Below are 25545 nucleotides of genomic sequence, written 5' to 3' on the forward strand. Positions count from 1 at the left end.
GTTCCAGCCAAAGCAATTAGACAAAAGATAAAAAAGATGTCCAGACTGGAAAGGAAGAAGTAAAACAACCTCTATTTGCAGATGACATGATCTTGCACATAGAAAATTTTAAAAATGCACAAAAATCAATTAGAACTAATCAAGGAGTTCAGCAAGTCTGCAGGATACAACATATATACAATATAGTTATATACATATAAACTGTATTTCCACATAGTAGCAATGAACATCCTGAAAATAAATTTCAGAAAATAATCCTATTTACAACAGCATCAAAATGAACAAAATACTTACGAATAAACTTAACAAACGAAGAATAAGGCTTCCATATTGAAAACTCACACATTGTTGAGAAAAATTAAAGAAGGCTTAAATCAAAAGACATTCATGTTCATGAACTGAAAGACTTATTAGTGTTATTTTAGCAATGCTTCTGAAACTAATCCATAGATTTAATGCAATCTTTCTCAAAATTACAACTGACTTTTTTACAGAAATTGAAAGGCTGATCAAAAAATTCATATGAAATGCAAGGGACCCAGAATAACTAGAATAATCTTGAAAAAGAAAAACAAAAGTTGAAGAAGGCAAACTTCCAGATTTTGAAATTTACTACAAAGCTACAGCAATTAAAACAATGTGTTCACTGGCATAAGGGCAGACATACAGATCAATGGAACAGAACAGAGAATCTAAAATAAAATTATAAAATTGGCTAAAATAAAGAGAATCAAGAAATAAACTCTTAAATTTATGAGCACTGATTTAAATTGAGAAAGAATAGTCTTTTCAAGAAATGGTACCAGTACAACCGGATATATACAAGCATAACAATGAATTTGGACCCCCATCTCACTTCATCTAAAAAAATTAATTCAAAATGGCTCAGAGACTTAAATAAATATAAGAGCTAAAATTATAACCCTTAGAAGAAAACATAAGCATAAATCTTGGTGGCCTTGGATTATGCAATGGTTTCTTAGACATGACACTGAAAGCATAAACATCCAAAAAAAATTGATACTGGACTTCAACAAAATAAAAGACCTGGCTGGGTGCAGCAGGTCACGCTTGTAATCCCAACACTTGGGGAGGCCAAGGCAGGCAGATAGCTTGAGGTTGGGAGTTCGAGACCAGCCTGGCCAACATGGTGAAACCCCATCTCTACTAAAAGTACAAAAATTAGCAGGGCATGGTGGCGCGTGCCTGTAGTCCCAGTTACTCAGGAGGCTGAAGTGGGAGAATAGCTTGAACCTGGGAGGCGGAGGCTGCAGTGGGCCAAGATCGCGCCACTGCACTCTAGCCTGGGTGACAGAGCAAGACCCTGTCTCAGAAACACAAACAAACAAACAACAGACCTTTGTACTTCAAAAGGCACCATCAAGAAAGTGTAGGAAAAAACCCCACAAGATTGGAGCAAATATCTGCAAATCATAGATCTGACCAGGCACTTGTATGCAAACTACATAAAGAACTTCTGAAACTCAGTAATAAAAGACAACCCAATTTTAAAATGGGCAAAAGATTTGAATAGATATTTCTGCAAAGAAGATATGCAAATGGCCAATACATACATGAAAAGATGCTCAACGTAAGGGTAAGTCAAGGGTAAGTCAAAACACAGTGAGATACATCATACCCATAGGATGGCTAAAATGAAAAAGATAGTAATAAGTAATGGTGAACACATGGAGAAACTGGAAATCTCATACACTGCTGGTGGGAATGTAAAATGGTATAGCCACTTTGGAAAACAATCTGGCAGTTCCTCAAAGGTTAAAGAGTTACCATATGACCCGGCAACTCCACTTGTAAGTCAATACTAAAGAGAAATGAAAATGTATGTCCATACAAAAACTTGTCCATGAATGTTCACAGCAGCACTATTTTTAATAGCTAAATAGTGAAAACGATTAAAAAATGTCTATCAGCTGATGAAGGGATAAACAAAATGTGGTATTCCAAAACATGGAATACTAGTCAGCAATAAAAAGGAATTAAGTAATGATATGTGTTACAACAGGAATGAGTCTTGAAAACATGCTACTGAAAGCAGACAAAAAAGGGTACATATTGTATGTTTCCATTTACATTAAATGTCCAGAAAAGGCAAATCCATGGAGACAGAAAAAAGACTAGTAGTTGCCAGAGCTGGAAAGTGACTGCTAATGTATATGAGGTTTCTTTTGAAGGTATGAAAAAAATTCTTGAATTAGACAGTTGTAATAGTCACATAACTTGGTGAATATACTAAATCCCACTGAATTGTACTTTTTAAGTGAGGAAAATTTATAGCATATGATGAATATCTCAATTTTTAAAACCTGGATTAAAAAAACAATCCATCAAAACAAACTGCCGAAGTGGAAATAGTGGCATAAATAGTACCCTACATTTATTTTCAAAGTAGTGTCAATGATGAATCTTTGTGTTGGATATATGAGACTAATATTTAGTAAGTGCCTACTGTGTTGCAAGTTCCAGTAAGCACTATGTTAGATTAAATAGCTAAATTATCTAATATATTTCTAGTTCCTTGAGGTGCAAAGTTACTGACTAGTTGGTTTTTTTTTGGAAACAGGGTCTCACTCTATCAGTCAGACTGGAGTGCAGTGGCATGATCACAGCTCAATGTAGCCTCAACCTCCCTCGCTCAAGCAATCCTCCCACCTCAGCTTCCCAAGTAGCTGGGACTACAGGTACATGCCACCACACCCAGCTAATTTTTAAAACGATTTTTTGTAGAGACAGGATCTCCCTATGTTGCCCGGGCTGGTCTCAAACTCCTGGGCTCAAGTGATCCTTCTGCTTTGGTCTCCAAAAGTGCTGGGATTATAGGTGTGAGCCACTGTGCCTGGCCTTTCTTCTTTTGTAATGTAAGCACTTACATTTATAAAGTTCCCTCTAAGTACTGCTTTCATTGCATCCCATATGATATATTTTCATTTCTATTCATCTCAAAGTATTTTAAAATAGCCATTATTTCTTTCACCTATTAATAATGTGGTTAATTTGGGGTCAGGCACAGCGGCTTATGCCTGTAACTCAAGCACTTTGGGAAGCCAAGGCAGGAGGATCACTTAAGGTCAGGAGTTCAAGGCTAGCCTGGGCAACATAGTGAGACCCAACTCTACAAAAAAATTTAAAAATCAGCAAGGCATGGTGGCATGCCCTATAATCCCTATAATCCAAGAGGCTAAGCCAGGAGATTGAGCCTGCAGTGAGCTATGATTGCGCTACTGCACTCCAGGCTAGGCAACACAGCGAGACTCTGTCTCAAAAAAAAAAAAAGTGTCTTTACATGATTGTGAATTTTCCAGGTTTCTATTGTTGATTTCTAGCTTCATTCCATTGTTATCAAAGAAGACACTTTGTATTATTTCAATCTTTTGACATTTATTGGAACTTTTTTTTTTCAAATGTTTTACTGAGTGTAGACATCTGGAGTACTGTAAAACATGCATTATCCGTAGATTCAAAAAGGAGTAAGCCGCATTGTCCTCACTGTCAAATGTGTCAGGCTTGGCATACACGATGGAGATTAATGAAGTATCATGAGAGTAATATGGTTCCTGAAAAGCTTCTACAATTTGGAGTAGGGTCTTAATCATGTGAAAAGCAAAGCTGTTCACATTTAGTGAATTTGCATTTCATTGGTGGAGAGGTACACAGTATTTTAATTTTAAAACAAATAAAAATAATTTGTTGAAGATTCCCATCTTCCCAACTTTAATTGTTCCATCGGTTTTCAGAAATTTTAATTTAAAAAAAATCAGATGCCTTTTGGAAGTTGTATGTTTATCTGAGCAATAACTAAATTTTATTTCTTCTTCGGTTGTTGAGGTGTGTTAAATTTGAAGAAGACCATATCTCCATCTTCAACAATATAATTTCTGCCCTGTTGTCTGTACTTTCCAGCAGCCTTGACTTCCTCATCTTCAAGCTGATTTCCTCATCTTCAAGCTGATTTCCTCATCTTCAAGCTTGATTTCCTCATCTTCAAGCTGAAGCTCTTCATGTATTATTTCTATATTTCGAATAGGATCTACACTTCCTTCAACATGTGTGATATCATCATCTTCAAAAGCATGTGTTAGATGAAAGATGCCATCACAGGCACGAATATGAGATAAAAAAGCATTCTCCAGGCCCTGCCCATTGTGAGCTCCTTTCACAAGGCCAGCAATAACCACTACATTTAGAAAGGCAGAAATTTTGCTCACTGGTTTGTGGTATTGGCAAAGAAAGTCAAACCTTTCATCTGGCACAGGTACTCTGCTCTCATTAGGATCAATAGTGCAGAATGGGAAGTTTTCTGCTGAAGCCTGACTACTGGTTAATACACTGAAGAAAGTAGATTTCCCAACATTGGGCAATCCAACAATACCAATTTTCCGTGAGGTTCCAAATCTTCCAATGATTGGGGGTGGTTTAATTCCGTCACCTCCCTTTTTAGGGGGCATCGTGCTCGGCCTGGGTGATGACACAGGGTCCCAGCAGCAGTGAGAGAAAGGTCCTGCCAGCAGCCGGAGGTGGGGAAGAAGCTATTGGAACTTGTTTTGTGGTCTTACATATGTCTATCCTGAAGAATGTTCCAGGTACACTTGAGAAGAATGTTGACTCTGGTGTGGTTGGGTTAAGTGTTCTACAGAAATCTGTCAGGTTTCATTGACTTATAGTGTTGTTCGAGACTTCTGTTTCCTTATTCTGCTGTCTAAATGTTCTTTTATTGAAAGTATGGTATTGAAGTCTCCAACTGATGTTGGGGTTGGTGGTGAATGACATGAAAACCTTCACATATCTCAACAGTCAGAACAATGGGCTTATTTTCTGTTATTACAAAGACTAGTGAATCAAAGTTGTGAGATTTCACCTCAACATAGGAAAAAAAACTTTCTAGCAATTACAATAGCCCATACTAGAATGTCTTGCTGTTGAAGCAGTGATCTCCCATCTTCAATGCTCCTGCAGAGTCCACAGAACCAGGATTGTCAGAGAAAGGAATCCCTTCCTCAATGGGAAATGAGACTAGGAAACCTCTAAGGATCAAATCTAATTTCCCAAAAGAGTCTTATAATCCAAGATCTTCCACTTACACCTTTGTAAACCTTGGGCACGTCATTTAACTTTTCTATGTCATAGTTTCCTCTTCCTCAAAATGGGGATATGAATGGAACCTGCCACTTTTCTATGCCATAGTTTCCTCTTCAGCAAAATCGGGATAGTAATTGAAGCTGCCACAAGGGCTGTTGTGAATGAAATGAGTTTATAAACGTAAAGTGCCTAGGATAGTCTTGGCATATACTAAGTGCTTAACAAATGGTAGCTATGATGACAGCTGTGCAGTCTCCAATTACTATTATAAAACCATTTCTCAGCTAGGTGCAGTGGCTCACACCTGTAATCCCAGCACTTTGGAGGGCCAAGGTGGGAGGACTGCTTGAGGCCAGGAGTTCAAGACCAGCCTGGCCAACATAGACAGACCTCCATCTCTAAAAACAGAAAAAAGAAGAAAAAATTCTCCCTTTATTTTTGTCAGTTTGCTGCATATATTTGTGGCTCTGTTGTTTGGTGCATATGTGCTTATAATCATTATGGTTCCTGTAGGAATTAACCTTTTATCAACATATAATCACCTTTGTCTCATGTAACAATTTTTATTATAACTTAGTCTATTTTGTCTGATATTAGTATAGCCAACCCAGCTCACTTTTAACCTGTCTTTTGATCTAACAAGGATCTCTTGTAGACAACATAAAATTGGATCATGCGGGAAGTTTTTTGCTCGTTTTTGTTTTTATCCATTCAGCCAGTGTCTACATTTTAGTTAGTAAATTTAATCCCTTTGTACTTATAGTAATTACTGATAAGGAGGGACTTACGTCTGCCATTTTGCTATTTTTAAAATTCTGTAGTGATGTGTACTGCTTCATAAATGCCAAGTATCAAGTTGGTTGATAGTGGTGTTCAAATCTTTTATATCTTTACTGACTTTTTTTTTCTCCACAAGTTCTGTCAATTAGTGATAGAGGTGTTATATTCAGCTATGATTGTGGTTTTGCCTCTTTTTCTCTTTGGTTTTATCAATTTTTGTTTCACATATTTTGAAGCTTGTTGTGAGGTACATACAAGTTTTTTGTTTTGTTTTGTTTGTTTGTTTGAGACAGAGGCTTGCTCTGTCACCCAAGCTGGAGTACAGTGGCATGATCTTGGCTCACTGCAACCTCTGCCTCCCAGGCTCAATGATCCTCCCACCTCAGCCTCCCAAGAAGCTGGGATTACAGGTGTGCATCACCATGTCCAGTTAATTCTTGCATTTTTAGTAGAGATGGGGTTTCACCATGTATGCCAGGCTGGTCTTGATCTCCTGAGCTCAAGTGATCCACCTCCCTCAGCCTTCCAAAGTGCTGAGATTACAAGCATGAGCCACTGTGCTCGGCCTGTTATGTATTTTTAATAAATTGATTCATTATGATAAATGATCCTTTTTTCTAGAAATGATCCTTGTTTTAAAGTCTACTTTGTTAATATAGCAACATCAACTTTCTTATGCTTTTTGCATGGTACATCTTTTTCACCCTTTTTCAATCTGTGTTTTATATTTACAGTGATTCATAAAGACAGCACATAGTTGGACCATGCTATTTCATCCAGCCTGACAATTGCTACCTTTTAATTGGAGATGATGGTCTTTACATTTAATGTAATTATTGATATGATTTTTAAGTCTGCCATCTTTATATTTATTTTCCATTTGCCTCTCTTCTTTGTTCCTCTATTCTTTCCTTTTTCGTAATGTGATATTTATTACTTCCTTCACTGATCTTATAGCTATACGTCTCTCTATTTTTTTCAATGTTTGCTTTAGTGATTGCAGAGTGCATCTTTAACTTATCAAAGTCTAACTTCATTTGACCTCCCCGGCTTGTTGTGCACTTACTGTTGGATAGCTTACTTCTACTACTACTATATACCAAATAATACGTTATTATTTCTGCCTTAAATAGTCCATATTTTTTTAAACAAATGTATGTATTAAAGCAAGATATTTTAAAAGGTCCCTTATATTAATCCATATATTTACTCTTCCTGGTGTAATGCATTCCTTCAGATCTGAACTTCCTTTATTATAACTTCCCTTCAACTTAAAGAACTTCTTTTAACACTGCTTGTAATATAGGTCTGATGTAGACAAATTGTTTTTGCTTCCTTCAAAAATATCTGTATTTCTCCTTCACTTTTGAATATTTAATTCCAGGTTAGCAGATTTGCTTAAAAAATAAAATACAGCACTTTAAAAAAGTTAGTCCAGGCCAGGCACAGTAGATCACACCTATAATTCCAATACTTTGGGAGGTGAGGCAGGAGGATCACTTAGCTCAGGAGTTTAAGACCAGCCTGGGTAACACAGTAAGACACTGTCTCTACGGAAAATTTAAAAAGTAGTTGGGCATGGTGGCATGCACCTGTAGTCCCAGCTATTCAGGAGGCTAAGGTGGGAGAATTTCTTGAGCCCAGGACATTAAGGCTATAGTGAGCTATGTTCACACCACTGCACTCCAGTCTGAGCAACAGAGTGAGACCCTGTCTCAAAAAAAAAATTTCATTTTCCTCTGACCTGCATTGTTTCTGACAAGGTGTCAATTATTCATATTACTGTTCACCTTTATGTAATTTTTTCTTTTCTACCTCCTTTTAAATTTCCTTTATAAAAATTTTTGATTTTCAGAAAGTCGACTCTGATATACCTCAATTTAGACTTCTGTCCCTGCTCTTCCTCCTCTCCTTCTTGAACTTTAGTTGCATGTATGCTAGACAATTTTGTATTGTCCCACAGATCTTGAATGCTGATTTTTATTGATCTGTCCCTAAGTTTACTGGTGCTTTCTTCTGCCGTGTGCAGTCTGCTATTAAGCCTATCAAATGAATTCTTCATTTCTAATATATTTTTCATTTCTAGCATTTCCACTTGGAGAAATAGTTTACATCTTTCTGCTGAAATTTTCTCTGTTTATCCATGTTGTTCAACGTCTGGGCCATCACTGAGACTGTTTCTGTTGCCTCTTTCTTCCCATGACCATGGATCACATTTTCTTGTTTCTTTCTCTATCTCATAATTTATTTCATGCCAGATACTGTGTATAAAAGAACATTAATTTATCTCCATAAAGGGAAGTTCCTTCTTCAATTAAGTTGCTGGGAAACTGGGAGTGACAGCTCAATCCTTTTAATCCATAGTTGAGCTGGGTTTGAGATTGTAGTGTTAGTTCATGATTGGCTTATAATAATTTCAGTGTGAAATCAGAACTTTACCTTCAGGAGAAGCTAAAATCTGAGCACTGTCGAAGCTTCATACATCTCTGAGCTTCATAACCTATGCTAGCTTTCCGAACTGTGAGATATCTTCCCTCCTCTCTGCCCTCCCCTCACATTCCAGCTTTCAGCTAGGGTGTTGTCCTTGGTCTCCAGCAGCACCTTCTGTTTTCTGTGCCTTGAGGAGATCTCTTTTTGCTCTGTTACCCTGACTATGCCTTCTCAAAGGCTGACTTGTCCTCAGTAAAAGCCTAGATAGTCATAAAGAGGTTTCTTAGCTGTCTTGCCATGCCCCCAGCCTGTTGCAGGCCCAGCCTTAGACTTCATAAAGCCCCTGGTGCACTACAGGGATTTCTATTAACTCTCCTGCCCTGCCCCCAGCCTTCAGCAAAATCCACCCACCTCAGCAGGATCCTTCTTAGCTCTCTTTCCCTTGCCCCTGCATCCGAACTCCTATTCCAATGTACTAATTGAAGGCCCATGGGGGAAAAGTTGGCAGGTAGGTGTAGTCCTGCACTGTAGCTGGAACTCCTCAGGACTCCAGATTGTCACTCCAGCCTACATGCAGTCAGCAACAGTTGACTTCTCTTTATATGGCAAATTCTTCCTCTTGCTGTTCCACCATAGATGAAAAGTATCTATGTATCTCTCTCTCTCTCTCTTTTTTTTTTTCTCTTGAGAAGAAGGGCTCACTACTTTCCAGATTTTTGTTTCTTTAGATTTTTTTGTGTCAACTCTGATAGGTTTTTTAAAAATTATGATTTTGTACCTTCTCTGACTTTTCTTACTACCAGAGTAGGAGCAATAATGTCAACTGTTGCAACTTTCAACATTGTAACAAGAAATGGAAGTCTTTATTATCCTTTTTGATAGAAGAAAAACAGACTTGGAGAAAATAAATGACTTGACCAAGGTTCAGAGCTAAGAAACAGAAAAGCTACAATTTGAACATGACTACAACTCCAGGGCTCTTTATGCTGCACAACAAGTAGTATAGGCTGTTTGACTCTGGGAAAGTCATTTAACCTCTCAGTATTTAGTATTTCTAGCTGGTAAAAGGAAACAATTGTACTAGATAAAGTCTCTTCCAACTCTAACACTCCGAGAGTCACTGAAGTCGAATTTCTGCTTTCTTCATCCTTACCCCAAATTTGCTCCTTCCATGGTCTTCATCTCAGCAAATGGCAGGTCCTTCTTCCTCTTGCTGAGGCTCAAATCATCAAAATCATTTATATTCCATAACCAATCCATCAGCTAATCCTATGGATGACTACAACAATAATGCCATAGTCACCCTGCTTTGTCCCTTCTCCCCTAATTTTACTCCAGAATGACTCTCTTATAAAATATAAGTCATTTATGCCACTCCTCTACTTAAACCCCACCAATCCCTTTCCCTTCCATCAAAGGAAAAGTGAAAATCCTTTACACAGGTTAAAAGTCCTATGTGATTTGACTCCCTTAACTACTTTGATCTTACTTCCTACCACGCTCCCCTCTCTTACTACACTCCAGCCTCACTGGTTTTCTTTCTGTTCATCCAACACAACAGGCATGTTCTTGCCTCAGCACCTTTGACTAGTGACACAGTCTTTCTTCAGGCATTCCCATGGCATATCCTCTGCTCAAATGTCACTTTATCAGAGAGGCCTTCCCTTCTATTCTACATTAAAAGCAACACCTCCCTTCTCTCATTCACTTTCCAACCCTGCCCTAGAATTCTTTCTGTCCTACCTAGCTTTATTTTTCTCTGAAGTACTTTTCACCACCTTATCTGTTTATTATCTGTCTCACTGCCACTAGAATATAAGTTCCATGAGAGGAGAGCCAACCTCTGTTCGTGCGCTGCTGGATATCCACTGACTAGAACAGTCACTAGCACACAGTAGCACAAAATAAATATGTATTGGACAGAAACCCAAAGAACAAAAAAATCAACGGAAAGACACAGTTGTAGAGGCAGCACTGAGAACTGGGAAATCTGGGTTTGAACTTTGATTCTGACTCCATTAAAAACTTCCAAATAAATGCCCTGTTCTGTTTCCTTAGACTTCCCTGCTCCATCCCTGTCTCTCTCATGGCCACCCTAGAGCTGGAAGAGGCAGTAGCTGATATAGACACTACACAGGGTAGCAGTGAGATTCAAAGTGAAGTAGGAAAAACAGCAGTAAAAGTGTAGCCAACCCACAGCTGTCCATATCTGAGCTTTGGTTGTCTAAACTGGGGTTGGGGGGGAGAAAAAAAAAAACCTAAATCCTTCAGGATGTCATTAGACAACATGACAACAGTTTGCCATAAAATTTAAAAGAGCCTGCTGATTCAGCTAAGACATTAAGACTCTTAATCTTGGTGTAATTAGTACATTTGTGCCAGGCACTGGGCACAATCTTTAGGTTGGCAAGAAGCCATAATGTAATGGTTAAGAGCCCAGGCTTTGGAAACAGACTGGTTGAGTTCAAATCCTGGCTCTGCCACTCACTAACTATATGACCTTGGGCAAACTGCCTACTCAGTTTAGCCCTATTAAATGGGAATAATGTCAAACTCAGGCTGGGTGCAGTGGCTCACACCTATAATCCCAGGACCTTAGTAGGATGAGGTGGGAGGATTGCTTGAACCCAAGAGTTCAAAGCTACAGTGAGCCGAGCCACTGCACTCCAGCCTGGGTGACAGAGCGAGGCCTTGTCCCCAAATAAAAAATAAATAAAATAAAATAACAAATGTCAATTTCTTAGGGACATTGGAAGAATTAAGATAAATGTGATCAGCCCAGAACTGGATACAGAGAATGGGCTCTATAAAAGAAAGCTATTATTACAATTACTAAAAATTACTCCCTGCCCCACAACAGTGGAGAAAAAAGGGAGATCAATATTGTCAAGAGAAGAAAAATTAATAGGGAAATCTCTACTTTTCTTGATCTATTAACATAGATCTCATCATATAAATTCTCTTACCTATGTCATATAATGACAAAAAGACCAAAACTGTCTGTAAACCTTGAGTTTAAAAAAAATCACTTTAGGGTGGGAGGTTCCAAGAGGGCCGAATAGGAACAGCTCCAGTCTACAGCTCCCAACGTGAGTGATGCAGAAGACAGGTGATTTCTGCATTTCCAACTGAGGTACCGGGTTCATCTCACTGGGGCTTGTCGGACAGTGGGTGCAGCCCACGGAGCAGGGTGGGGCATCACCTCACCCAGGAAGCACAGGGGGTTGGAGAATTCCCTTTCCTAGCCAAGGGGAGCCATGACAGACGGTACCTGGAAAATCGGGACGCTCCCATGCTAATACTGAGCTTTTCCAACAGTCTTAGCAAATGGCACACCCGGATATTATATCCCACGCCTGGCTTGGAGGGTCCCACGCCCACAGAGCCTCGCTCACTGCTAGCACAGCAGTCTGAGATCGAACTGCAAGGCAGCAGTGAAGCTGGGAGAGGGGCATCTGCCATTGCTGAGGCTTGAGTAGGTAAACAAAGCAGCCAGGAAGCTTGAACTGGGTGGAACCCACTGCAGATCAAGGAGGCCAGCCTGCCTCTGTAGACTCCACCTTTGGGGGCAGGGCATAGCTGAACAAAAGTCAGCAGAAACTTCTGCAGACTTAAATGTCCCTGTCTGACAGCTTTGAAGACAGCAGTGGTTCTCCCAGCACAGAGTTTGACATCTGAGAACAAACAGACTGCCTCCTCAAGTGGGTCCCTGACCCCCGAGTAGCCTAACTGGGAGACACCTCCCAGTAGGGGCCGACTGACACCTCATACAGCCAGGTGCCCATCTGAGACGAAGCTTCCAGAGGAAGGATCAGGCAGCAACATTTGCCATTCTGCAATATTTGCTGTTCTGCAGCCTCCGCTGGTGATACCCAGGCAAACAGGTCTGGAATGGACCCCCAGCAAACTCCAACAGACCTACAGCTGAGTGAGGGTCCTCACTGTTAGAAGGAAAACTAACAAACAGAAAGGACAACCACACCAAAACCCCATCTGTACATCACCACCATCAAAGACCAAAGGTAGATAAAACCACAAAGATGGGGAGAAACCAGAGCAGAAAAGCTGAAAATTCTAAAAATCAGAGTGCCTCTTCTCCTCCAAAGGAACTCAGCTCCTTGCCAGCAATGGAACAAAGCTAGATGGAGAATGACTTTGAGGCAAGAAGTCTTCAGACGACTGGTAATAACAAACTTCTCTGAGCTAAAGGAGGATGTTCGAGCCCATCGCAAAGAAACTAAAAACCTTGAAAAAAGATTAGACGAATGGCTAACTAGAATAAACAGTGTAGAAAAGACCTTAATTGACCTGATGGATCTGAAAACCATGGCACAAGAACTACAGGACAAATGCACAAGCTTCAGTAGCTGATTTGATCAAGTGGAAGAAAGGGTATCAGTGATTGAAGATCAAATGAATGAAATGAAGCAAGAAGTTTAGAGAAAAAAGAGTAAAAGGAAATGAACAAAGCCTCCAAGAAATACGGGATTATGTGAAAAGACCAAATCTACGTCTGATTGGTGTACCTGAAAGTGACAAGGAGAATGGAACCAAGTTTGAAAACACTCTTCAGGATATTATCCAGGAGAACTTCCCCAACCTAGCGAGGCAGGCCAACATTCAAATTCAGGAAATACAGAGAACGCCAAAAAGATACTCCTCGAGAAGAGCAACTCCAAGACACATAATTGTCAGATTCACCAAAGTTGAAATGAAGGAAAAAATGCCAGAGAGAAAGGTCAGGTTACCCACAAAGGGAACCCCATCAAACTAACAGTGGATCTCTCTGCAGAAACTCTACAAGCCAGAAGATAGTGGGGGCTAATATTCAACATTCTTAAAGAAAATAATTTTCAACCCAGAATTTCATATCCTGCCAAACTAAGCTTCATAAGTGAAGGAGAAACAAAATCCTTTACAGACGAGCAAATGCTGAGAGATTTTGTCACCACCAGGCCTGCCTTAGAAGAGCTCCTGAAGGAAGTACTAAACATGGAAAGGAAAAACTGGTACCAGCCACTGCAAAAAACATGCCAAATTGTAAAGACCATTGATGCTAGGAAGAAACTGTATTAACTAACGAGCAAAATAACCAGCTAACATCATAATGACACGTCAAATTCACATATAACAATATTAACCTTAAATGTAAATGGGCTAAATGCTCCAATTAAAAGACACAGACTGGCAAATTGGATAAAGAGTCAAGACCCATCAGTGTGCTGTATTCAGGAGACCCATCTCACATGAAGAGACACACATAGGCTCAAAATAAAGGGATGGAGGAAGATCTACCAAGCAAATGGAAAACAAAAAAAGCAGGTGTTGCAATCCTAGTCTCTGATAAAACAGACTTTAAAGCAACAAAGATCAAAAGAGACAAAGAAGGTCATTACATAATGGTAAAGGGAACAATTCAAGAAGAAGAGCTAACTATCGTAAATATATATGCACCCAATACAGGAGCACCCAGATTCATAAAGCAAGTCCTTAGAGACCTACAAAGAGACTTTAACACCTCACTGTAAACATGAGACAGATCAACAAGACAGAACATTAACAAGGATATCCAGGAATTGAACTCAGCTCTGCACCAAGTGGACCTAATAGACATCTACAGAACTCTCCACCCCAAGTCAACAGAATATACATTCTTCTCAGCAGCACATTGCACTTATTCCAAAATTGACCACACAGTTGGAAGCACTCCTCAGCAAATGTAGGGAGACCCCCTGAAACTATTGCTGCGGAATAAAAGATGAAATGCTCCTGATTATTGTAAATACAAAATTGCATGCAGGATTGTGTAAAGACAATGCCAGGTTGGACTGCCAGAATGAGCCAACAGTGTGTGACGTGCTTCCTCCTGCAGAGAGCCTATGAATGGACGTGCAGTCAGGTAGGTTTCACATCACCAAGATTCCTATCCCAGAAAAGCAGATGTTCATAGCTCTGGGAATGGAATGCGACCCTTGTGGAGAGCCTATAAATGGACGCATGGGGGGGACACCTGTCCATGTGGATAAGATAGGGCTATAAACACCCTCATCTTGCCACAGCTCTTCTAGGCCTCTTTAGGGTTAAGGCATACTCCCTTCTGAGAATTTCTGGTCTAACCAGTTGTCTAGCTTCAAGTCCTGTTACTATGGATTGTTTGTAACCAGCTTTTGCTGCAACGGTTACTGCTGATTAATATCTAGGTAATCATAGGTTATGGAACTACTGTGTTTCTGTTTTAAGGCTCTGTTAGAAATTACTGATGCACACAATATATTATAAATTCTTATCTCTGTATACTGTACTTCTGCATACAGATGTTATGTTAAAGAATTACTTCATCATCATGTGACCATCTCACCTCATAATCAAATTATCCTAAATCCCTCACTAACCTACCCCTGCCCTCAATAAACTTAATAATAAATGCTGGTATGTCCAGTGCATTGTTGGCACCACAGGACCAGAAGGTGGTGACCCCCCCTGGACCCAGCTTTCACTATCTTGCGTGTGTGTATTATTTCTTGACTTGCTGATCCACCTGGGAACAAAGAGAGAGAGACCCGTTGCATTGTGGGCTGCTGGCCAGATCCCACAATAAGCAAATGTAAAAGAAGAGAAATTATAACAAACTGTCTCTGAGACCACAGGGCAATCAAACTAGAACTCAGGATTAAGAAACTCACTCAAAACTTCTCAACTACATGGAAATTGAACAACCTGCTCCTGAATGACTACTGGGTATACAACAAAATGAAGGCAGAAATAAAGATGTTCCTTGAAACCAATGAGAACAAAGACACAACATACCAGAATCTCTGGGACACATTTAAAGCAGTGTGTAGAGGGAAATTTATAGCACTAAATGCCCACAAGAGAAAGCACGAAAGATCTAAAATTGACACCCTAACATCACAATTAAAGGAACTAGACAAGCAAGAGCAAATACATTCAAAAGCTAGCAGAAGGCAAGAAATAACTAAGATCAGAGCAGAACTAAAGGAGAAAGAGACACAAAAAACCCTTCAAAAAATCAATAAATCCAGGAGGTTTTTGAAAAGATCAACAAAATTGATAGACTGCTAGCAAGACTAATAAAGAAGAATCAAATAGACGCAATAAAAAATAATAAAGGGGATATCACCACTGATCCCACAGAAATACAAACTACCATCAGAGAATACTATAAACACCTCTACGCAAATAAACTAGAAAATCTAGAAGAAATGGATAAATTCCTGGACACATACACCCTCCCAAGACTAAACCAGGAAGAAGTTGAAGCCCTGAATAAACCAATAACTGGCTCTGAAATTGAGGCAATAATTAACAGCCTACCAACCAAAAAAAGTCCTGGACCAGACAGATTCACAGCCGAATTCTACCAGAAGTACAAAGATGAGCTGGCACCACTCCTGAAACCAATCAATAGAAAAAGAGAGAATCCTCCCTAACTCATTTTATGAGGCCAGCATCATCCTGATACCAAAGCTTGGCAGAGACACTACAAAAAAAGAGAATTTAAACCAATATCCCTGATGAACATTGATGCAAAAATTCTCAATAAAATACTGGCAAACCGAATCCAGCAGCACAGCAAAAAGCTTATCCACCATGATCAAGTGGGCTTCATCCCTGGGATGCAAGGCTGGTTCAACATATGCAAATCAATAAATGTAATCCATCATATAAACAGAACCAATGACAAAAACCACATGATTACCTCAAAAGATGCAGGAAAAGGCCTTCAACAAAATTCAACAGCCCTTCTTGCTAAAAACTCTCAATAAACTAAGTATTGATGGGATGTATCTCAAAATAACAAGAGCAACTTATGACAAACCCACAGCCAATATCATACTGAATGGGCAAAAGCTGGAAGCATTCCCTTTGAAAACTGGCACAAGACAGGGATGCCCTCTCTCATCACTCTATACAACATACTGTTGGAAGTTCTGGCCAGGCAATCAGGCAGGAGAAAGAAATAAAGGGTATTCAATTAGTAAAAGAGGCAGTCAAATTGTCCCTGTTTGCAGATGACATGATTGTATATTTAGAAAACCCCATTGTCTCAGCCCAAGAGCTCCTTAAGCTGATAAGCAACTTCAGCAAAGTCTCGGGATACAAAATCAATGTGCAAAAATCACAAGCATTCCTACACACCAACAACAGACAAACAGAGAGCCAAATCATGAGTGAACTCCCATTCACAACTGCTTCAAAGAAAATAAAATACCTAGGAATCCAACTTACAAGGGACGTGAAGGACCTCTTCAAGGAGAACTACAAACAACTGCTCAACGAAATAAAAGAGGACACAAACAAATGGAAGAACATTCCATGTTCATGGATAGGAAGAATCAATGTTGTGAAAATGGCCATACTGCCCAAGGTAATTTATAGATTCAGTGCCATCCCCATCAAGCTACCAATGACTTTCTTCACAGAACTGGAAAAAAAAAAAAACTACTTTAAAGTCCATAGGGAACCAAAAAAGAGCCCACATTGCCAAGACAATCCTAAGCAAAAAAGAACAAAGCTGGAGGCACCACACTACCTGACTTCAAACTATACTACAAGGCTACAGTAACCAACCAAAACAGCATGGTACTGGTACCAAAACAGAGATGTAGACCAAAGGAACAGAACAGAGCCCTCAGAAATAATACCACACCTACAACCATCTGATCTTTGACAAACCTGACAAAAACAAGAAATGGGGAAAGGATTCCCTATTTAACAAATGGTGCTGGGAAAATTGGCTAGCCATAAGTAGAAAGCTGAAACTGGATCCCTTCCTTATACCTTATACAAAAATTAATTCAAGATGGATTAAAGACTTCAATGTTAGACCTAAAGCCATAAAAACCCTAGAAGAAAACCTAGGCAATACCATTCCAGGACATAGGCATGGGCAAGGACTTCATGACTAAAACACCAAAAGCAATGGCAACAAAAGCCAAATTTGACAAATGGGATCTAATTAAACTAAAGAGCTTCTGCACAGCAAAAGAAACCACCATCACAGTGAACAGGCAACCTAAAGAATGGGAGAAAATTTTTACAATCTACCCATCTGACAAAGGGCTAATATCCAGAATCTACAAAGAACTTAAACAAATTTACAAGACAAAAATCAAATAATCCCATCAAAAAGTGGGCAAAGGATATGAACACTTCTCAAAAGAAGACATTCATGCAGCCAACAGACACATGAAAAAATGCTCATCGTCACTGGCCATCAGAGAAATGCAAATCAAAACCACAATGAGAAACCATCTCACACCAGTTAGAATGGCAATCATTAAAAAGTCAGGAAACAACAGATGCTGGAGAGGATGTGGAGAAATAGGAACACTTTTATACTGTTGGTGGGACTGTAAACTAGTTCAACCATTGTGGAAGACAGTGTGGCGATTCCTCAAGGATCTAGAACTAGAAATACCATTTGACCCAGCCATCCCATTACTGGGTATATACCCAAAGGATTATAAATCATGCTGCTATAAAGACACATGCACACGTATGTTTATTGCGACACTATTCACAATAGCAAAGACTTGGAATCAACCCAAATGTCCATCAGTGACAGACCGGATTAAGAAAATGTGGCACATATACACCATGGAATACTATGCAGCCATAAAAAAGGATGAGTTCATGTCCTTTGTAGGGACATGGATGCAGCTGGAAACCATTATTCTCAGCAAACTATCGCAAGAACAGAAAACCAAACACCGCATGTTCTCACTCATAGGTGGGAACTGAACAATGAGAACACTTGGACACAGGGTGGGGAACATCACACACCAGGGTCTGTCATGGGGTGAAGAGATGGGGGAGGGATAGCATTAGGAGATATACCTAATGTAAATGACAAGTTAACGGGTACAGCACACCAACATGGCACATGTATACATATGTAACAAACCTGCCCGTTGTGCACATGTACCCTAGAACTTAAAGTATAATAAAAATAAAATTAAATGAAAAAATTTTAAAAAGTCACTTTAATGTGCAAAACTATTTTTGCAGTGTTTCCCTCCATCTTCTGCTTCCCAATACCTGTGACGTCTTGACCACAAATACAGAAAGAGAAGTGTCAAAATAGGAAAGTCCAAATGAACAAATTAAACTGGAAAATTATATGATAAAATATTATTTATTTCCAAAAAATAAATCTGCTTTACATGATAAAGTGTTAAACAGTAACAAAAACTTGACAAGTCATATATATCGCAACAGATTTTGTTCCATATGAATTAAAATTTAAACAATTATTAAATGCCCTTTTTTCTTTTTTTGGATACAGGGCCTTGCTCTGTTGCCCAGGCTGGAGTGCAACGGTGTGAACACAACTCAGCACAGCCTTGATCTCCTGGACTCAAGGGATCCTTCCACCTCAGCCACCCAAATAGCTGGGACCACAGGCGTGCACCGCCATGCCTGGCTAATTTTTCAAATTTTTAGTAGAGATGGGTCTCACCATGTTGCCCAGGCTGGTCTTGAACTCCAGCACTCAAGCAATCCTCCACCTCAGCCTCCCAAAGTGCTGGGATTACAGGTGTGAGCCACTGAGCCCAGCCTTGAAGTCTTTTCATAATGATTGTAGAATATGAAACTAAAATCTAAAAATTAGGAAAATCTCAGAGAATACATTTTTAAAAAACACTGTTACATCCTCCACATCCAAAAGGCTTTATGTAAAACACTTGTCTTTGTGATTCACACAAAAAGCGGATGCCAATTCCTTAACTGAACTGATGTGACAGGAGAAACTCAATGCTAGTATAGCCGTGAGTAAGAACGCTGATCTAATTCATATCTTTATTAATTCCTTCTCATTTCAACTTTGTGAAAGAAGGAAAGAAGAAAGAGGGGAGAGAAGGGTAGGCATGCCTACCCTGTTCTGTAATATCTAACCCAGTGCTAGAAACAACAAAACACAAGTCATTTATAAGTGTTCAAAAACCTTAAAGTCCTAATAAGAAAGAAAACTAATTTCCTAAAATATATATGAGGAAACATATAAAGATACACTATACATTACAGTACAATCCATAAACAGGTTGAGAGAAACTGCCGGGTTTTAAACGTGGCTCAATTTATCAGTGGGGTGACCTAGGCAAGTTACTTTACCTATCTTTGCCTCAATTTCCTCATCTCTAAAATAGAATAAAGGTATCTTCATCACAAGGTTGTTGTGACCATTTATGACTCTCAGAAAAATTTCTACTGCCTCTATAGTAATAACGATGTACATATGTACACAATGTTAGCTGTCATTATTACAGAGTAGAAATAAATGGCTTAACTGAAGAAATTTTCATTGAGAAATAGTCCCAAAATTAATGTGCCAAGTCATTTATATCAATGGCTGAAGTTTTATATTTAGATTCAAGCAGTTAAGGAAGTGCAATGTGATTTAGAATACAGTTCTGGGAGCCAGGCGTGGTGGCTCACGCCTGTAATTCCAGCACTTTGGGAGGTCAAAGCGGGAGGATCACAAGGTCAAGAAATCGAGACCATCCTGGCCAACATGGTGAAACCCCATCTCTACTAAAAATACAAAAATTAGCTGGGCGTGGTGGCACACGCCTGTAGTCCCAGCTACTCAGGAGGCTGAGGCAGGAGAATTGCCTGAACCCAGGAGGCAGAGGTTGAAGTGAGCTGAGATTGCACCACTGCACTCCAGCCTGGAGACAGAATGAGACTCCGTCTCAAAGAAAAAAAGAATACAGTTTTGGGGATGACATATACATGCAGCCGCTTCATCCCTCTCCCTCCTGCACCAACCATTCCCCACTTCCATGGAAGCCTAGGCACCTTATCAATTAAGTTCCTATGAGTTAAATTCTTAATGCTTAAAGACATACAAAAAGCAAAGCATTATAAGTTCAGCAAAGCAACCACTAATACAAAACTACAGTAAATGCTTTTATTTTAAAGTAAAACTCTAAAATTCACAATAGTGAATGAAGGTGGGCTGTGGGTCAGAATGAAAGAAGTGGAAGAAGTAAAAATAAAGGAAAATGGATGACAGGAGGAATATGAGACTTCAGAGAGCTGTGAAAATTTAATTCCTGGATATTCCTTCTCCTTGCTACAATTGTTACAGTTTTCTCACATATAACATGTAACAGGAAATTACTGCAATATTTGAAACAGTTATATCTTTGTAAAATTCGCTTTCTGAAACTCTTGCCGGCTCCATTAATTTGTCACTTAAAAAGCAATTCGCAATTTAAAAAAGAAACATATACAAAATAAAGGCATTACATGGTACTGTGATTTGTGGGTGATGTTCTTCTCCTGCCAGCAATAATGCCACACACTTGGAAGTTGCTTTTCCAGAGTCAATGAGAGACACCATCCACCTCCTACCACCACCCCTCTCCTCGGTTATTAAGGAAAAAAACTGAGCCAGCCAGGATTCCTAATGATAGTTTTTTCTCCACGAGGCCAGCTGGCACTTGGGGAGCACCCTGCATTCTCAGCTCATCAGCACTTCCACTAAACTCCTGCAGATAAGAAGAAAATCTCCACTTAATCACCCATGGTTAAAACAAAAACCTGTTTCTAAAAACTAGCTATTTCCCTATTACCTGCACCTACCCCCATACCTCCTCAAGTATTCTATACCAAGGGTGTGTCCCCAAGCAAGGAGTCTAGCTCCTCTCTTTTCTTACACCCCATGAAGGCCTCTGGAGAACCATACCTTCGGTTGGCAATTCTCTGAACTTGTCTATTCAAGCCAGCACCTCCGACGAGTGAAACCGAGTCACGTTTTTAAAACGAGCTTAAAGGGGGACAGGTGTTATGCCCACGCCGTCTGAAGTTAACTAATAAAGGTAATGATTTAAGACGTTTACAATGTACTAATTATGAATTAATTAAATCCCTCAGTGAGGGTGCGGCACTCAGAAAAAAACCCTCCAGCTTAATGCCCCCTATTTTTTAAAAAGGAGGGGAGGGAGCTCTAAAATCAAAAATGTTAATTTCCACGTGCTAAAAAACCTATCAGAATGATGATTTTGAAAGGAAGATCTATGTCGTATATTAGTTATATATAATTGCATATAAACAAAACTGGAGGCACATAGACTGCTTTGGTGTACATATAAATACATATGATATTCATATGTATGATTTTTTTGTTTAACCACACCCTCCTTGGGTGGCTTCCCAGGCTCTCTCGGGCCAAACAGCGTCACGTCGTCCGGCGGCCCACTGGGTGGGGGTCCGGGCTGTCACCCAGACTCCAGCGGCAGGGAACGCTGCATCGCGGTCGCCCCCCGGCAGGCGGGCGCTCTGAATCCCCCAGGTTATCCCTCCCCGGGCCCGCCCAGCCCTGCCCTGCCCAGCAGCCTCGCAGGCCGCGGCCCGGCCTCTCCACGACCCCAGCGCCGCCCGCCCGACCCTAGCGGGCGGCAGCTTGGGGACCCAGCCCGGTAGGGGTAGGGCGCGGCGGCTGGGCAGACGCGGGTCCCAGACTCACCATGGCCGAAGAGCCGCTAGCGAGCCCACAGCTCGAAGTCACACGGCGCCGGCGACGCCCGTTGTCCTGGTGACGCCAGCCAGGCGCCCCGCCCCGTCCCCAAGGTGGGCTCGGAGGCGGCCATTGGTGGCCGGCGAGCACGTGACCCGCAGGGGCGGTGCCCTTTGGACCGCCCACCACTCGCCCCCGGCCCTGGAACGGGGCCTCTTCGCCTCTCCCACTTTGTATCTGGTCCATCCTCTGAGCCTGATCACCTTGATGACCCTCACCTGACAGATTACCCAGCTGCAGACTGCCCAGCTGAAAGAGACCATGGATTTTTTTTTTTAATTTAAAAAAACGTTATACAGGTAATGCATGATTATTGAAAACATTTTAAATTACCAATAACAAGAATTTAAAAGGATAAAACCACACTCATCCCAGCACCTGAAGTAGCCACTGCTCAGATTCCATTCTATCTGTTTCAAGCTTCCAGTGAGATGTTATAACATACTGTATTCTTAAAAATGGTGGCAAACCATAGGTAACTGTTTTATAATCTACTTTTTTAGATTAAAAATGATTATCTTGGGGCCGGGCGCGGTGGCTCACGCCTGTAATCCCAGCACTTTGGGAGGCCGAGGTGAGCGGATCACGAGGTCAGGAGATCAAAACCATCCTGGCTAACATGGTGAAACCCCGTCTCTACTAAAAATACAAAAAATTAGCCAGGCATGGTGGGGAATGCCTGTGGTCCCAGCTACTCGGGAGACTGAGGCAGGAGAATGGTGTGAACCCAGGAGGCGGAGTTTGCAGTGAGCCGGAATTGCACCACTGCACTCCAGCCTGGGCAACAGAGCAAGACTCCATCTCAAAAAAAAAAAAAATATCTTTGCATGCCACTTCATGGAATAGCATTCTATGCATGTTATCTAATTCATTAAATCAACTGGCAGTTTCTTGAATGTTTTTAATATGGTTGAAGGGAACTCTAGACATCCTCAAATCCAGCCCATTAACTCTATGAAGAAGGACCCAGTGCGATGGTTGACACCTGTAATCCCAGCACTTTGGGAGGCCGAAGCAGGAGGATTGCTTGAGGACAAGAGTTTGAGACCTGCCAGGGCAAGACCCTGACTCTACAAAAAATTAAAAAAAAAAATAAAAAGAAAAAGAAGGAAAAAAATAAAAGAATGTGCTTGGTGTGTTAGAAGCAGAAAAAAACCTGACAAAATAAAAACAACAACAACAAAAATAAAGTTACCAAAAAAAGAAAGAGAATTTTAAAATGTAAAAAAAAAAGAATCTGTGAAGAAGAATCATATTCAACAGCTGACCTGACACCCCCCCCACCCCTGGAGTGCCTAATAGACATCACAGTGTAATATGGCCCAAATAAACCCCTTGATCCAAGTTTCTTACTCCCCAGTCTTCTCAAAGCAAAAGTCCCTACTATCCCCTTGATTGTTAAGACAAAAACCTAGAAATTGTCCCTGATTCCTCTGTTTTCTCACACTTCACTTCCAGTCCATTATCACATATTCTTGACTCCACCTTAAATTCTCAATCTATCCACTCTACAACATCTCCACTTCACAGCCACTATCGTCTCACCCCGATTCATCTCCACATGTGCTACGATTTGAATGTTTGTGTCCCCTTCAAACTTTGTGTGAAAACGTATCAAATGTGACAGTTTTAGAAAGAGGGCCTCAAGGTGGGGAGTAGGCCGTGAGAGCTCTGTCCTCATGAATGGGATTAATGCCCTTATAAGAGAACTTGAGGGAATGAATTCAGCCCCTTTTTGCCTTTTCATCCCTTCTGCCATGTGAGGACACAGCAATCCCCTCCAGAGGATGCAGCAACAAGACACCGTCTCAGAAGCAGAGCAGCCCTCACCAGACACCAAACCGGCCAGCACCTTGATCTTAGACTTCCCAGCCTCCAGAACTGTGAAACATGAATTTCTATTGTTTATAAATTACACAGTCCTGTGGTGTTTTGTTATAGCAGCACAAGTGAACTGTGATCCCATGTCTTCCCTCCTGCATCCTACACAACAGCAGCATTTTCAGTGGCTTCTCATAGCACTTGGAAAAAAAATACAGGCTGGGCAACGTGGCTCAATTACGCCTGTAATCCCAGCACTTTGGGAGGCCGAGGTGGGAGGATCACCTGAGGTCAGAAGTTCAGGACCAGCCTGGCCAACATAGTGAAACCCCGTCTCTACTAAAAACACAAAAATTAGCCAGGTGTGGTGGCAGGCACCTGTAGTCCCAGCTACTTGGGAGGCTGAGGCAGAAGAATGGCTTGAACTCGGGAGGCTGAGGTTGCAGTGAGCAGAGATCGTGCCACTGCACTCCAGCCTGGGCAACAGAACAAGACTCTGTTTCCAAAAAAAAAAGAAAGACAAAAGAAAAAGAAAAAAACACAAATGCTTTCCATGGTCTACCAAAATGGTACACGATGGAGGCCTTGCCCACTGCACCAACTCCATCTCCTGTCACTCTTCCCTCATTCACGCCATATTAGCCACACTTTTATGTCCCGAGGTTCCTCAAACTCGTCAAATACTTTTGTACTTAAAAGCCTCAATAGGCCGGGCGCGGTGGCTCAAGCCTGTAATCCCAGCACTTTGGGAGGCCGAGACGCGCGAATCACGAGGTCAGGAGATCGAGACCATCCTGGCTAACCCGGTAAAACCCCGTCTCTACTAAAAACTACAAAAAACTAGCCGGGCGAGGTGGCGGGCACTTGTAGTCCCAGCTACTCCGGAGGCTGAGGCAGGAGAATGGTGGGAACCCGGGAGGCGGAGCTTGCAGTGAGCAGAGATCCGGCCACTGCACTCCAGCCTGGGCAACAGAGCGAGACTCCGTCTCAAAAAAAAAAAAAAAAAAAAAAAAAAAAAGCCTCAATAATATCTGCTTCCTTTATATGGAATATTCTTCCTGCAGAACTTCATGTAGGCCCTTCCTTCATTTGATACAGGTCAGTTATCTCCTCAATCGTCATCTTCGCAAAAGCCTTTACTGACCTAAAATAGCTCATTCCAGTCACTCTCACTTTAGTCAGCCTCTCTCATTTAACTCTGTCTTGTTCTCAAAGTACTTAGTCCCCCTCAAAACTATCTTTTTTACCTTTTCGTTTATTAATTACTTCCTGTCTCCCCGCTCTGTAATGCAAGAGGTCTATCTTGTTCCATTCTGTATTCCTAGTGTTTAAGAACAGTTCCTGGCTTATAGTAGATGTTCAATAAATACCGATGATTGAATGAACATCTATGCTGGGTCTGTATGGTCAGTTTGAAGATCCAAATAAGAATATGACTTGATAGAGTAGGGAGTATAATAGAAAATAAATACTGTAATTACTGGCAGCCTTTATTTTTATCTTTTTTTTTTTTTTTTTTTTTTTTGAGACGGAGTCTCGCTCTGCCACCCAGGCTGGAGTGCAGTGGCCGGATCTCAGCTCACTGCAAGCTCCGCCTCCCGGGTTCATGCCATTCTCCTGCCTCAGCCTCCCTAGTAGCTGGGACTACAGGCGCCCGCCACCGCGCCCGGCTAGTTTTTTGTATTTTTAGTAGAGACGGGGTTTCACTGTGTTAGCCAGGATGGTCTTGATCTCCTGACCTCGTGATTCGCGCGTCTCGGCCTCCCAAAGTGCTGGGATTACAGGCTTGAGCCACCGCGCCCGGCCTATTTTTATCTTTTTATTATGAGATATAAATACAAGTAATAGAATGCAAATGTACATTTTGTTAAAGT

At 40.9% G+C, this 25545-nt stretch overlaps 2 protein-coding genes across 3 annotated transcripts in view; both read right to left on the reverse strand.

Annotated features, from left to right (window-relative positions):
- Window positions 1-21894, reverse strand: part of FBXL2 (F-box and leucine rich repeat protein 2) — a 128327-nt gene extending 106433 nt beyond the window's left edge. For both annotated transcript variants that reach the window (XR_007723327.1, XM_050779404.1), the window contains exon 1: window positions 21800-21894. Coding sequence is in view for 1 of the 2 variants with exons in the window: in XM_050779404.1 (XP_050635361.1) it covers window positions 21800-21802 (3 nt within the window). In the remaining variant the exon portion in view is untranslated. The remainder of the gene's footprint in view (window positions 1-21799) is intronic.
- LOC126948069 (obg-like ATPase 1) lies at window positions 217-10533 on the reverse strand. The gene has a single exon (XM_050779414.1). It carries the CDS (start codon window positions 4461-4463, stop codon window positions 3939-3941), a length of 525 nt encoding a protein of 174 aa, XP_050635371.1. The 5' UTR covers window positions 4464-10533; the 3' UTR covers window positions 217-3938.
- Window positions 21895-25545: the final 3651 nt, after the last annotated feature.

Source organism: Macaca thibetana, chromosome 2 (assembly GCF_024542745.1).
Source record: "Macaca thibetana thibetana isolate TM-01 chromosome 2, ASM2454274v1, whole genome shotgun sequence".
Taxonomy (NCBI): domain Eukaryota; kingdom Metazoa; phylum Chordata; class Mammalia; order Primates; family Cercopithecidae; genus Macaca; species Macaca thibetana.

Excerpts from the sequence above, each read along its gene's own strand:
- LOC126948069 (XM_050779414.1), bottom strand. The coding sequence starts at position 4,463 with ATGCCCCCTAAAAAGGGAGGTGACGGAATTAAACCACCCCCAATCATT.